Below are 15,239 nucleotides of genomic sequence, written 5' to 3'. Positions count from 1 at the left end.
TCTAGAGGTGGTGTAGAAAACTAGATTAAGTAGACAACTACAATGCCAGTAGTTCAACTTAATACCTGATGAATTTTGCTGCTGCTGGGCAGAGCCTCGTGTACTGGTTGAAGGAGAGGTGCTAGCATCATCCTACAAAGAGAAAAACAGGACATTACTGAGTTTTAGGGATGTTTATTCATTCATATGTTTATTCAAAACTCGTTACTGAGTTTTAGGGAGTGCAGAGTCCTCTTCTACTCTGGAGGCAGCTGCAGCACACGTGGTACAAAAGCAAGTTTCCTCCCTGTCCAATAGGCACTGTTGCCAAGGTATGGGCTCAAGGCCATTTAAACTTTAACTTTCTCACACTGGATGGAAAAATACATCACTTTTTATTTTAGTTAATGTGGACACCTTTTCATGATTACACTCAATCACTCTTACCTCTTCATACCAAATCAGGTGAAACCACTCTAAAGTTGCCTAAATACACCCACTTCCTAAATTTAGAAACTCTCTGAGATGTGGAAACTGAGCCACCTAAAGGAACTGCTATATTCCAGTCTTTCACCCCAAGACAGCCACCAGTACCAGAGAGAGGAGGAAAGGTACTAACAGAATGTAACTAAATCAATTAGTACTCCTCTTACGTAGAAGACTAAACACTTCATCAGACATTTGGACTCTTTTATCTCAGATTTATGTGTGACAGATCATAAATCATTCATCCATACATTTGGCATGACAATATTATCTAGCAACCCTCAACACATACTCAGGTAAAGCATCAGCTCTGCATTGTAAAATGGATTGCTCCCAGTTTGAAAGAACATGAAATGTACTCAAGACACAAACAGATGCTCTCTAAAACACTTTTCTAAAGAGACTGGTGCTATTGAAAAGTCTGACTGGGGATACAAACTAATGTAGACTTTCAGCAAGAGAGAATAAGGGACAGAAAGCAGAGGCTGGCAAGTTAGAAGCTAAATGGTGCCTTTCATCTCCAAGTGCATGGTTCAAAACCAGCTTAGGGGCAAGATTAAGAGCAATGGTTGCATAGGGATTCAACAGGCAAATTCCACGCTTGAAGCCTGCCTTGGACAACATGCAGAAAATAGCTGCTTTTCTCCCTAACCAGTGAAAAGTGCTTATTCCTGCTCTTCCTACAAACCTTTTTGCTTGGGGCAAGACCTAGATTGCTTTAATGGACTTCCTACTGAACAGCTTTGTCTTTGGAGAGAGCACCTCTGTGCAGGCGATACAAGGCACACAGAATGCTTTATGGCCTCGCAGCTGTGGCAGAAAGCCTTCCAAGGGTATGGCTAGCAACAGCAATGCTGAATGAGCAGCAGCCTGGAAAAGCACCACGTTGGAAAGGACACAGAGCAAGTCCTGCCCTCTCCTAAAACAGAAAAGACCTTCCACACTTTACCAGTTCAACAGTGTTCAAAAGTGTTTTCATCTGCATGTTGGACTCAAAATTGTTGCGTCAAGTTCAGTCTACAGACTGAGTCAAATAACCACTTGTATAGTTGCTTTTGTGGAAGAGAAATTAATCAAAGTTCCCCAAAACTGTCCAAATTCTATCTTAGTTTAGTGTACCTAGTGTGACCTATATGGTCACAGATTTTGACTCCTGCATGATCTAATGGTTAATACACCATTTTCCCTTCTTCCACCAGGCATGTTCTCTGTGCACTCTGGGGTCTGAAGTGAGCTGATTCTTGCTTTGCATGGAGGTTGGCAATCCAAATTTACATTGCAGGGCTGAAGGTCCACTTCAGCTTAGCTCAAGCCTCAAATATAAAATAAGAAACACGAACTTTATCTCAAGTTAACTTGCCAGAAGGTTCAATGCACCTTCTTACAGGGCAGTAACCTCCTGCTCCCCACAACACTGGGATTAGACCATGAAACAGAGCTCATTAACCTGGTTTAGACAACACCTCCCTATGAATAAAGCATCTTTATTTTTGTTTATAGGGTGCTGTTCCCAGGAAAGGGGGAGCAGTTACATTCTGCTTTGAATTGAATGTGCACATCTATCCCTGGATCAGCACAGCTTTTTACTGCCTGCCAGACACAGTGAATGAGCACAGGGCTTTGGCTTACAGGGAACCTGCAAGAGCACAGCAGGGAGGAGTGTTTCACTTACGTTTTGGCTTTCCTCTTCCTTCTTGTCAGCTGGCTTGTCTGACTGCGACGCTGCTTTCCTCCTTTGCAAAGGAACAGGAGACAGGACACAGTCAACCCTCTAGAAACAATCCTCACAGGAAGACAAGACTCAGGCTTGGGTGGGAATTACTGTTTCTGTAGCTCATCCCAGGGAACATAAAAATGGCTGGATGTGTTTGGTTGTGTAGGGCTGGGGTGGAGGTGAAGAATTCAGATCCCAGTGATACAACTCAGGGAGAGGGGCAAAATTTTGAGGTGGTGTTTAACAGAGGAATGCAGGGTGTGGAGCATAAGGAAATGTGATGAAACAGGGAGGAAGCAAAGCTGTGTACAAAACTGGGTGAGAAAAGGATGGCTTCTCTCAAGGATTCAGGAAATCCTGGGTCCTACACAGGAGGAACAACTCACCCCTTTTCAGGGGCTTCTGAGGACTGACCCAGCCTACAGCAGGTGGCTCAGGTGGATATGGCAGTGATGACACTGCTGGCAGCCAGCTCCAGTGTCAGTTTGTCACCTGTCCTATATCCCACATCCCTGATCCTGCACAGAGAACAGAGTGCAGCAGTGCTCCCACACAATGGGAAAACTGTCCAAAAAGCCCTTCAAGCCAGGTTCACCCTCACTGGGAGAGACTGGGCACCATTTCTGCTCAGCCAAGACCCCTTCTTCCCTCCAGGGTGGGAAAGCTCTGTCTGGAGACAAGGAATCAGGAAACCAGCCCATCCACCTGGTTTTCAAGTGCCTTTGGTGAACAACAGGAGATTATTTTTGTCTCAAAACCACTTCAAAGGCAGCAGAGCTCCTGAGCCCTGTAGTCCCAGAAGCAGCAGTGTTGGTGCTGCCCGCAGAAACTGAGTGAGTTTCTTGGTTCTTTATTTTTTAAAAACACATGATAAAACTTCCTAGGCATTAGCCAAACTGGATGATGAAAAGAAAACCAAATTCTTTATTTTTAAGGCCTATTTAGGTTTTAAACATTACTCCAGTGGGCCAGGTGCTGAGGCTCTAGAAATCCAATTTCTGATTTTAGACCTTTAGGAGAACTGCAGCTCAAGTCTCCACATAGACTTTGGTTGTGCTGAACTTTACCCTTATCCACCTGTGAACACTTCCCTTAGCAGATGTTTTTTTAAACACCAATCTGACAGGTTTTTCATTTAGTCTTGGTTCTGAAGTGAACAAAATTCAACTGAGGGAAAAAACAGTCTCAGGAAGCACTAAGAAATGCTTCTGACAAAAGCCTTACTGGATAGACAACTTGGAGGATTTGATGAAAATTAGACAAAAATCTGAACAAACTGAGCAGTATGTGTCTGTAGGACACAGTGCTCTGAGGGAATTATTTCCAGATATTTAACTGCATTAACAATTTTACTAAATCAGTAATAATTTTTTGGTCTTTCTCTAATATTTACTTGATTTTCCCAGAAAAAAAAAAAAGTAGTAATTATTATAAATCTAAGTGAGGGAAATATTTGCCAGGGTGAGAGACCAGTGTTAGATTTATGTCCTGCAACAAACTTAACTGGGCTGGGAGTGACAGTGGTCTGTGGGTTCATTATTCTGTTTGCACTTTAGTCCTGAAGCAAAGGGCTGCTCTCACAGGGCCCACTGAATCTAGAGAGTGGTATTTTATAGCATCTGAGCTCTCAGAAATGTTTTCCTCCATTACTTAGTGAGCATTAGACATATTCCCTGTTTCTGAGCATGGGGCTTACTGCTCAGAAAAGGGCCTCTGAGATCCAGTGCTCACAACTCTGATTTCTCTATTGAACATGCTCAGTTTAAAACCAAACCAATATTTTTTTTACCTTCTGGTAATAGTAGGCAAGTAAGGCAGGTAAGTACAGCCTGACACACCAGGTTCTTCCTTTCCCTATGTCATCACACAGAAAAAGGAATTTGCAGCCAAAGGAAATCCTCTCAGTATCAGCTTCACAGCATGTGCCCAGACTGCACCCTTGAATGGCACTTGCATATTTCCAGGGACCTCCATGGCTTTGTGAAGCAAAATTTAGGGGGTAACTCTGTTGCTATCAGCTCCCTGGGAAAGGATTTGGAGCTCAGTTATTTTCAGAGTAGAGGTAGCACAATGCTTACGGTAGTGCAAGTGCTTTTGTCAAGATACCAGGGGATTCCACTCTAAATACCTGAAGACACAAGATCCTACTGCCAAAAGCCTTACTGGAGTACACTTTAGACCAGAACCACACAAGTGAGCTGAATTTCTATATCCAAACACATGAGATGCCCATTCAGCTTGCTTCCTTGAACAGAGCTGGTTACCCCAGCATCACCCAACCTTACTTTGCCTGTAGACAACTTCCAGTTAGGGAAGGTCATTCTTGATACAGAGCAGGCCAAGAAGCCATAAAATCTATTAAGAGATGTCAAGCTATTTTAATTTTGAAAAGAAAGAGAATTATCTATTTGCTATTTTATACTGCTGGGAACTTTTTAGAGTGTTGTGTATTTATTTACTTTTTCAAAGGATTTCACAAGGATTTTCAAAGAATCCACAGCCCATGTTCAGAATTTCTTCTGAAGTGGACAGGACATGGAGGAAAGTTGAAATCAGACCTTTTGAGCTGAGAACTGTCTTTATACTAAGACAACATTATTTAAAAATTCCATCTCTGTGCACTCTACAACTGCACCTACCCTTCATTATTTTATTCATCCTTTTCTTTCACTATTTGCAAGTTTTAAAAACTTAGATCTAGAAATATAGCATCTTACACTAGGAAAAAGCAGCCGATTTTTCCAATGCAACACCTTTCCCATTAAAGGTTGGGCAATACCGGTGACCAAAATCTACCCAGGACCTGTCAAATTGCAAGGAAACACCCACTGCTAACCACAAAAATGACAGTGCCCCGTTCCACAATTTGCTGCAGATCTCATGGGGCTTACTAGAGGTGTAAGGACAAACCTTTTTGCCAGTAATTTATTCATTTCTTCCATTAGTCCTCCTCCTCCTCCTCCGCTACTTGTTCGATTGGCATCGCTCTTAGAGACCCCACTGGGGCTGGACCCTCCTGAACCATCTTCTGGCTTAAGAGAGAAATCAAGATTGGAATTAATGAAAGGTTTGCTTGACAACCACACCCTCAGTGATTAGTTTTCCCAAGTGTTAGGAACAGCGATCACAATCACAGCCTGAAACCAGAGACAGGATGTGTTCTGCCTTGGGAAGAAGACCCACAGGAATATTACTAAAACCAAGGCAGATCTGGGTGATGCAAACGATTAAAAAATCACAGTGCTGCTTGTTCATAATTATTTTTATGCGTGGCTAAGCAACCCTTACCTAAGTAACAGCTACTGACCAGACCTCAACAGTCTACACTGCTTTTTTCTTTAAGTATAGTGTAGTTTTAACCACTTAAAACAAGTGAAAACACTAATGCATAGTACAATGTGGAAATAGTGAAACCCTGGCAATGCGAGAAGTCACAGCCATTTGCTAACTCATATGTTCTGAAAAGAGTAAACTCTAGCCAACATTTCCTGCTCAGCTTCATTTGCATTGCAAAATTGCATTTAAAGGTTTGCCCAATGGTCAGCTGAAGCATGTTTCACCATGTTTCACTCTGGCTTTGCAGACCATTACACCAAGCTGTGCCAGGCTTCCCTGCAGCAGAGAAGAGCCCATTGGGGAGTCCCAGTGGCACCTCCTTACCCGCTGAACTCTCCTTAGTTTGGCACCAGCCAGAGCTGCTGCGAGCCCTGACACTGACCCATCTTCAGCGCCAGCCCCCTGGCCCGCGCCAGCCGGCAGTGGGGGCGGTGGAGGGGGTGCAGCTCCCATGGGTGGTGGAGGGACTGGGGGGGGTGGCGGAGGTGGGGGCCCCCCAGATGAAGCAGGGATCACAGCAGCACCACTGGGGTGGCCAGGTGGAAGTGCTGGGCCTGAAATGCAGAGAAGAGGAATTAGACGTGAAGCACGATCTCCTCCAGCCCACAGACAAGGTCACGTTCCCACTCCCAGCTCCATGGCCTGACTCCAGGACAAGGGGTTGATGCAAAGGAGCACCATGCATGTGAAGAGGTGCTTGTATCAATGGTCAGCCAGCTACAGTTGTGTCCTCCTGAGAGACCCTGTCACTGACAGTCTTCTCCCTCTTCTTCTCCCTGGCTGGGCTAGTGCTTAGTTCTGTGTCAGAATCAGAACACAGACAACGCTTCAGAAGGGGCACATTCTTCTGCTTCTCCCACAGCTTTCTATATGGAGATAATAAACTCCATGGACTTTGGTTGACATCAGCTTTTCAGGAGAATTGTGGGCTACAGTGACACATCCTCCTTTCTGTCATGCAGAAGGTGTGTGGCCTCAGCCAGTTTTGCAGAATAACCAGGGCAGAGTCCAGCTCCAAGTACCCTGAGCTTCTGCAAAGCTCCTCTTAGCAGCAGCTTGTTGGAAGGGCTGATGGTGGTAACTCCATTGCAGTGTTCCACCTGTCTGTAACAGGTCAGCTGAAAAAATACACCTCCCCAAGGGTATTTCCCCATGTACACTGTCAGAACAGGCTGCTCTTGGTATGTATTCACAGCTTCAGTTGTTCAGTGTTACTTTGAAAGACAGGTGGGTTTTGACTGAGAAATATTTGGAAACCAAATTTAACATTAACAGCTCGTTTTTCTTCTTATCTAGGTTTTATTATAATATTGCCTGATTTCTGTGGTTACTTCTGCCATTATTTCACACTCCCAATTCCATTCTTGAAATGAACCATAGCTGCTGTTAGAAATACTTTAAACATTTCAAGCCCTCTTTCGTTCATGAACACAATAGTTAGTAATTCATTGTGGGTATGTTAAATTGTAATTGCAAAACTACACCCACCTAATTAGAGGGCAGCCTCAGGCAAAAATTGAACTGAGTCAAAATAATGGAGTGATGTGAGTTTAAAATAACTGTATTGAACTAAGTGGATTTCAAGGACTTGCATCAGCTGAAGGACTGAGCCTCCAGTGGTTACAGTAATACTTTTAGCAGAAAGCAAAAGGAAATGTCTTAGTTTTCTTCCTTTTCTAGGCACACCACTTTAGCATTATATGTGGTTATAAACCTGAACAGATCCAAGTCACAAAACATACGCTCTGAATTGCAAATAGGCATTGCATGCAAATTGTTCTCACTCCACAGGCTTCATTTTAGACAGGCACAAGAAATCAAGACCACATACAAAGTGGCCAGACCCAAGCCCTTGATCTGCCTTCAATGAGAAAGGTTTGCTGGAATAGTTACAGTGACAAGCCCACAACTATACATGCAGTGAATACCAGGAAGAGAGTTTCCTGAATTAAATGAATTGCACAACCACAAGGAATTCTGGGTATCTTAAGTAAAATCCATGTTCTATGTTTCACTGGTAATGGAAATACCACTTAAGAAAAAAGAGTAAAAGTCACACCCTCTACCTATATTCTTACACAGACAAGAAACCTACCACAGACCTGGCCTCCAGCTTCAGAGGAGCCCATCTGCTATGTTTGGACCAGAAAATACGTTCTATATGAAGGTCTTTGAAAAAATATTACTCTGCTGATTGACAAAAATCTTGGTCTGGGATAATACCGTAGGAATATCCACTGCAACAGCCCAGCTACAGGGTTCTGGTTCTGTACTTTTTGCCTGGTCCCTGGACCAGTCTGGAGTGATTTTGATATTTTTCCACCCCAGTTTCAGAATCACATACAGCAGCAGCAGCTTTGGGTCTCTCAGCCCTTTTTCTACCAGTCAGGGGCAGTGCCAACCAGGCTATTTGAACAGGTGACAGCTGAGGCTTTACACAGGTCACAACTCATTCAAAATCAGTACTTACTCAAGTGGGCAATGGCTGATGATGTCATGTAAGGAGGGGTCCTCCTGGGCATAGCCACCTCAGACACAGCAGCGTGAGGGGGAGGCAATGGAAGACAGTGTGACATGGGCTGGCACCACTGCTGGGCAGGACAAGATGACAAATGGGAGGATGGGGAGGGAGCCTGGCCGGAGGAGCTGGGGGGGCTGGCGATGGTGGGCAGCGGGGAGCAGGGTGCAGCTCCTAGGTGTGGAAAGAAGGACCCATCCACACTTTTCACCTGGGTTCCAGGGGGGCCTAAAGCAGTTTGTTCCTCAGGATGGCCATTCAGGGGTACATTTGCTGAGGTCTCCCACCCTGCTTTATCTGTGGGTGCCTTGACCCTGTCAGGTGGGACAGGAATCACGGGCAGGATGGTGGGACCACGTGGCTGCAGGACATCCCCCCTCTGCAGAGATGGTGCATTTGTGGCAGAGGGAGAAGACTGAGGAGAGCAGGGAAGAGAAGAGCCCCTCAGAGGCTGGTGAGAGGGAAAGTGGGGAGGGTGGAGAAGCGGTGGAGACAGGGAGGTTCTCCTGATGCCTGGCATGACAGTCCTGCCATTTGGGCAGGGTGGAGGGGAGGAGCCTGGGGCTGTTGGCAGCTCAGAGGCCGAGTGCCTGTGCAGGAACTGCGGGGGCTCTCTGGCTCTGCGCTGGGCCAGGAAAGGGGACTGAGCAGCGGGCTCAGGGACAGCGGGTGCTGAAGAGACAGCGCTGGCTGGAGGCAGGGGGGGGAGCACAACACCAGAGGCAGAAGCATTGCAGTTGCTGGAGGCAGGAGGAGGAGACTGGGGATGAGAGGGGGGAGAGCATATGCTTGGTTGGAGGGTGGAAACTAAAAGAACAGAAAAGACAAAAGAATAAGGTGGGTACGCAGGAAGGAACGAAACCAAGGCAAAGTGGAACGGAGGAAAAGGAACCGTGAAGTAAACGCAAACAGAAACTCAAACAAAGCCAAGAGGAGATGGTGCAGGCACCAGCTTGGGGATTTCCAGCCCTCAGCAGAACTGCAGGGGTGTGCAGAGCAGAACCCTGGCAGCACGGGATGGGCTGCATGCTCTGGTGCCAGTGAGGCTCCTCCAAACCCCACGTGAATCTGAGTCAGGATCACGAGCATCACCTTTGCACCAGGGACAGGTGCAAGGGACGGGCTGAACACAGAGGTGGCCACCCTGCAGGCAGAGAGGGAACAGCCAGCAGCCCCTAGGAGCCATGTCCCATTCCTTGTGGATGCCAAGGCAGGATTTTGGCTAAGTTCCCTATACAGAGCAGCACACTAACCTCTGCTGAAACAAGAGTCCAAGTCTTTCTGTCACCAAAGACACAAAGTGTGGGTCTGAGCTGGTTTCCAGTCAAAAGGTGGCCAGATGAACTGAAAAAACTTGCCCAAGTCCAAAGCCCAAACACAAGATGGCCATCTTGGCTTGCTTCCTCTGCCTCCTTTCAAAGAGGCAAAGCCATACTTTGTAGCTATAAAATATTCCTGTCATCTCTTCTCTCAGTTTAGTGCAACTTAATATGCTATAGAACATTTTTGTAAGCTCATTAAATATATATATTTTTTTCCATTAAGTTCACAGAAGACTTCATGATCACAAAATCCCCAGTGAAGAGCATCTAGAGCTGCATCTTCCTCTATGCTGTAGTTTGTTTTGTGCTGCAGAGCAATGGGGAGTGCCTGAGCACATCCAGCACATCAACCCCTTTGTGCTGACATCCCTGGAAACATGGAGTAACTCTTGTGCTGGCTGTGCTTCCTGCTCTCCTTAGGAGTGTGGAAGAAGCATGGCCAGGCCCCCTTGGTACAACTAAAATGCCCCTCAGCTGTACAAGTTTTGCCAAGTGCAAAACCTGCCTAGCTCCACCTGCATGCCTCAGACCTGAGCCCCTGCAAATAATACAACCATGCCCAAATGCATGTATGTCTCTAGCTGAAAATCTAATCTTTAAAATGTAACTGTAACTATAACCACTCTCAGCAATCTAGCTTTTGTACAGCACCCCACAAACCCCAACAGCAGCAAGAGGAGACAGTCAGGGAGAGCAGACTGTATCTGCTTGATTTGATACGTGCCTGTGGTAGAGGTTCTTCTTTCCAGGGATTCCTGGCGCTGTTGCTGTTGCTCCATCACTTGTCTAAAACAGCAATGAAAAAAACCCTGGTCATTAGACATTCATTATCATTTTGAGAAAAAGCTTTATACCCTGAGAAGCACTGTGTGTCTGGGGAGAGAGCTGATCCCCTGAGATGGAGCAGGGTCTGATTTCACTCGCCCTGGCTGCAGCAGTGCCAGTTCACACTTTGGGAAACTTAACCAGGACGTAGCCCTGCATGCACTGGACACTGCAGGGGTTGGTTGGTCCATTTCCTCAGTGGCTCTGCACAAGGAATAGGCAGTGCCCAATGCCCAGGAGAGCCCAGCAAACATGCATGCTGTTAACCTGAAGTGTGTGAGCATTGCAAGGAAAGAGTAAGGGGTGTCCCACATAAAATCACAGAATCACACATTGGATAAGGTTGGAAGGGAGGACTGGAGGCCATCTGGTCAAACCTCCTGGCTCAAGAAGGATCCCCTGGAGGACACAATCTCCAGGATTCTGTCCAGACAGCTTTTGAATATCTCCAGAGAAGGAAATACTCAAAATGACACAGTCCAGAATCTTTTATGGATCAGGAGCCCAAAGCACTAGTGGAATATTAGCCTATTAGAATGGAAATATAGCAGAGCTTCATCTGTGTTTTGGCCTTTGTAGTCCAGGTGCACACCCCAGCCCATTTTGGCACTGGCCAGTCCAGCTGACAGCCCCAGCACCGCCGTGCTCCCTCTGCAAACCCCGACCTCAGCTCGGCACTGCTGCTCCTCCAGCTCCTTCCCCCAGGAGCTGCCAGCTCCCCTATGGAGCCTCTCCGGCAGGGAGAGGCTGGGGACAGCTCTGCAGGGATGTGCAGTTCCAAGGGCCCATCAGCAGAGTCTGCTCTTGCCCGCTGGACTGCTCCTGCAGGAAAGGATGTCCCTGACCCCTGCCACAAACCCACCCTCATTTGGCTCCTCCTAAAAAACCTGACAGCTAAACCCAGACTGCTTGCCAGGCTCCTTGGCAAGTGCATGGATGTGGACTAAAGATTCCAACAATATTAAAACACAACTCTGAATTTACCTCGCTGAAGCATTTGGTAATAAAGTTGATTACTATTTTCCTCCACAGTTTCTAGGTCGAATTGGCCCTAATTAATTTCATTTATCTTTAGATCAGTCTTCACTGCACAGCTTTCTCTTTTCTCAACAGCTTTACTTCATGGTCTGTACAGTAAAGCAAGCCCAATTCTAAGAACATTTCTATTTTGACTCTTTGCACAGTATTTTAAGATACCTCCCTGTTACATCTTTACTTGTACTTTCCAGAGTCTGCAATGCTGAGCAATTCTGTCGTATTTATATACCAACAGAAGCTTTTGAAGTAAAAAATAGCCCATAAAAATAAAGTTATATTATATGGAAAATAAAGAATACTTTAATTTGTAAAACAAATTTTCTGTGTTTCATATCTAGTTCAATATATGGTAAAAGAAAAGACATGATTTTGCTATGGAGGGATCAATCCTAAAGTGGTTTTATGTTCAGGACATGCAATCCATGCAATGTCTAGAACATTTGCAGGTTTCTGAGAAAATTATCCCATGTGCAAAGGTGAATGACTTTTGAGAAAGTCTTAGTTGGTTGATTCAACTGGTGTCATTTAAGCTATGACACTTTAAACCAAATAAACAGAAATCTTTACTTCAATACATACCTTAACTCTTTCTTGATTGTTACGGATGCAACAGCATCAACAGCACTGCTAAAATTTCAATTGCTAACACATGTACTAAGAATTTCCTGAGCATACTGTCCCCTACCTTAGTTTGGTATTTATTAGCAAAATTTGATGATGAAGAACAACTTGATACATACATTTTCCTGAATAAACCTGAGGGAAATTCTAGGCTTACCTAGAGAACCAACCTGGAAAATTCCAGTCTGACAGAACAGGAAAGAAATATGGGTAAAACACCCCCAAATCATCAGAGCTGCTGCAGTACAGATTGAGGTACAGGGTGCAAAAAACCCAAAGCAGGGGTCAGCCACTGCCACTTGAAGTCACTGGGGTTCAAGTGGCAGTGGCTGACCCCTGCTTTCTGCCCTTGCTCAGAAGCAGTTTACATGTGCCAAATGTGCCCTCCCACACATGCTAAAAGGAGAAGTTCCTAAAGTCTTAGGAAGTCAAATTTATTCCAGTTGAACTAAATAAAGCCTGGACTGGCACAAAGCTACTTAGGGAGTAAGCAAGGAGAAAAGTACAAGAGGGGACAAATTACACTCTGACTTAGAAAGATATTCTTTAAACATTTGTGCCAAGATCTCTAAAAAACCTTTAAACAGACAAATTTGCAGGGTAGAAACCATAACTTAATTTCCTTCCTGCTTATAAGATGTTATGAAAAAAAGCCTAGGCTCAAAATTAGGTCTATGCTTAAAGAATGCATCAGCATAATTAAAGCTGAAAGTCCTCTAGTGCAGATGCAGTAATATCTAACTGCATCTACTGGCATATCTTATTCCACTCCAGTGGAGCAAAAGGAGCTTTCCTAGGGCCACGTGCCCTGCAGCAGTCAAATAATACCTACTCAAAGAGCTTTTACTGTCTCTAAACAAAAAAGAATAAATAAAATATTTTTATTCCTCTAAATGTACAGAAGAGACATCCAAAGTGGAGGCCTGAATTACATATGCAGAATGAGTGACTTCCACTGGTTAAGGGAAGAGCTGGATCAGGATTTCAAGGAAGGCAGTGGGAGAGGCAATATCTCCTGCCTTGTGTGAGCAGGGGTTCTCTGACCTTTGTGATATCTCTGCTATCCCCAAGTAAATCTCAGGTGAAATATCATCACTGCTGACCCATGGGTAAATCCCTGCTAAATCTCAGGTCCTTCACAGTTATTCATAAAGGTGCAGGAAATGAGTTTCCCACACTTTCCCTATAGTTTTTGGAGGCAAGAAGACTCTTGAGTACCTACCTAGCAAAGAGTTTACCTAGAGTGTGAACTTTGGCTCACTTCACCCTTTAACAGTCATTACAGAATCATTAACAATAATCAGAAAACAATCAGAACCAGCTTAAAATATGTACAAGTAAAAAGAGCAGTGCTTGGTGGTGAACAAGGACTGCATGTTCATGCAAGTTACAAACCAGAACTGTGCCACAGCTGATTAACTCACCTTCTCTGTGCTTCCATCTCATCTGGAGATGGACCATTCTGGATCTGGCGCTGGGCAGCTGGACCTACAGAAGAAAATGAGAAGATGCTATTAAGAAAGAAAGCAAATGTGTCTGATTTTGAAAAAACAGTGCCACTCAGATTGCTTCTCCACCTCACTATGACAGATAAACCTCAAGCATTATTGTCTTCTCTTTGCCTTTTATTTTTTTTAGATCTTTTTTTTTTTCATATTAGACAAATCATTGATTCCTGTACATTTTTAGTACCACTGGGAGAATTCAGGGGCTAAATATGGGAGCAGATTTGTCCAGAAACTTGTCACCACGCTTCTGTAGACTACATACTAATCCCTTGGTGATGTGAAGGCCTGCAGTGTTGCAAAGCTGTCCTGTAGAAGGACAGCCCATTGCACTGGGATGCATTTTTAGCTTTGACATGGTTCAGCTCCATCCTTCAGGTATTATTCTGTGCTTGCTCAGAAATTCAACTCCCCCACTGAGGCTGGGAGCACACATTGTGCTAACTCTGATGCTGAGCTGGCATCAAAAGCTGCCTGATGGAAGGTGCAGAGATGCAAAATTAAACAAGACTTTTACAAAGGTGACTTTTCTTTTTACAATGCTGTGGTCTTCTGTTTCTGGGGGATCCACAGCAAGCTGAGCTTTCACTGGCATCCACCGACAAAAGCTGACTGCATGTGACCATTTAAGTCACATCTCCTCTCCTGATGGATCATTTAATCTCTGTTCTCAGACATTTAATCAAGGACATGCCATTGTAGTGACATCACTGACACTACATGCCATTTTCAGAAAAAACAATTATTCTAAAAATAAAAATAACTATTGGTAACATAAGTGGTCTTTCATTTATTACAAGGATTGTTCCACTCATTTGAGGAGGTGGGGTTCAACTGTGATTAAACAGATAAGACTTCTATTAAATCCAACAGCAATTTTCCTGATAAACTGGGAAGGAGGTCGATTATGAGCAAGAAATTATTATGCCTGCCTTATTTTTTAATTTTTAAATGTAAAACTTCTCACTTTTAAAAGTTATCCAACAAGAGCAAATCAGAATTAAATACTTACAAACCTAAATATGTCACTCTCAAATTGTTAAGCATATTTATCTCTGTATTCTTTATGTATTACTGCCAGGCTGAATGCTATCTGAAAACCAATTAAGAAAATATGAGAACAGGAAAGATGGCAGAAATGCATCGTAGTCAGAAATTCCAGGGCACTGACTGATCCTGAGGGAATCGTGCATATTGCTGAAATGTGTTTAAGGACTAACATTTGAAGTGAGGGTACACAGAACTTTCTGAAAACCAGGCCTGTGTATTCTAATTTTGGGTCTCCCAAAAATGAAGCCAGTGACAACCACTAAGCCAAAAGCTGTGACATTTAAAAATATCCTATGGTTGGGCATGAAGACAGTTCACTTTAATGACTCGTGACTGACCATTTAGCGCTGTTTGTCATCGGTCTTTGGCAAACTATTTAGACAGAAATGCCACATTTTGTAAAGATCACAGGAAATAATGAACGTGGGGAAGGGGGTGATTGTTTTGGGAAGAAAGCCTCAGGAAAAAACTTCGGGAAGTATTTGGGACCCACCCAGCAGGCAGATCCGGTGAAAGGAGTTTAAGGTGCAGCAAGGAGCTGAGAAACCACACGTGAGGAAGCCAGGGGAAGCTTTCAGCCTGCCCAGCCACTGCTCACGGCCACGCAGGGCAGGGATTGATTTCATGCTCGGTTCTGTACATGCATGCTCTGCTGTGCACGTACAGCAAACAGCTGCGAGGCTCAGGGGTTTCAATTCAACTGGATTTCTAGGCTTAATTCCCCTCCACATTTTTAGGTATTTCTCAGGCAGAAACAGCCGTGAACAGTGAGTGCTCTTGGTGATGCCACCCCATTTGAAGATGATTCTCCAGCCTTTGGGAACAGCCCCGCAGAGAAGAGCACT

General features: G+C 44.6%; 1 protein-coding gene across 4 annotated transcripts in view; it reads right to left on the bottom strand.

The window, feature by feature from the left end:
• EVL (Enah/Vasp-like) overlaps positions 1-15,239 on the bottom strand; it is a 144,658-nt gene that overhangs the window by 5,752 nt on the left and 123,667 nt on the right. For all 4 annotated transcript variants that reach the window (XM_050974840.1, XM_018907233.3, XM_050974841.1 and 1 more), the window contains exons 4-9: positions 13,264-13,327; positions 10,080-10,141; positions 5,840-6,069; positions 5,090-5,211; positions 2,138-2,198; positions 66-132 (exon numbers count right to left, since the gene is read on the bottom strand). In XM_050974840.1, the coding sequence (XP_050830797.1) occupies positions 66-132; positions 2,138-2,198; positions 5,090-5,211; positions 5,840-6,069; positions 10,080-10,141; positions 13,264-13,327 (606 nt within the window). The remainder of the gene's footprint in view (positions 1-65; positions 133-2,137; positions 2,199-5,089; positions 5,212-5,839; positions 6,070-10,079; positions 10,142-13,263; positions 13,328-15,239) is intronic.

The sequence above is a fragment of the Serinus canaria genome, chromosome 5, assembly GCF_022539315.1.
Source record: "Serinus canaria isolate serCan28SL12 chromosome 5, serCan2020, whole genome shotgun sequence".
NCBI classification, from domain to species: domain Eukaryota; kingdom Metazoa; phylum Chordata; class Aves; order Passeriformes; family Fringillidae; genus Serinus; species Serinus canaria.
The sequence above is the reverse complement of the archived record's forward strand: the minus strand, read 5'-3'. Positions and strand labels throughout refer to the sequence as shown.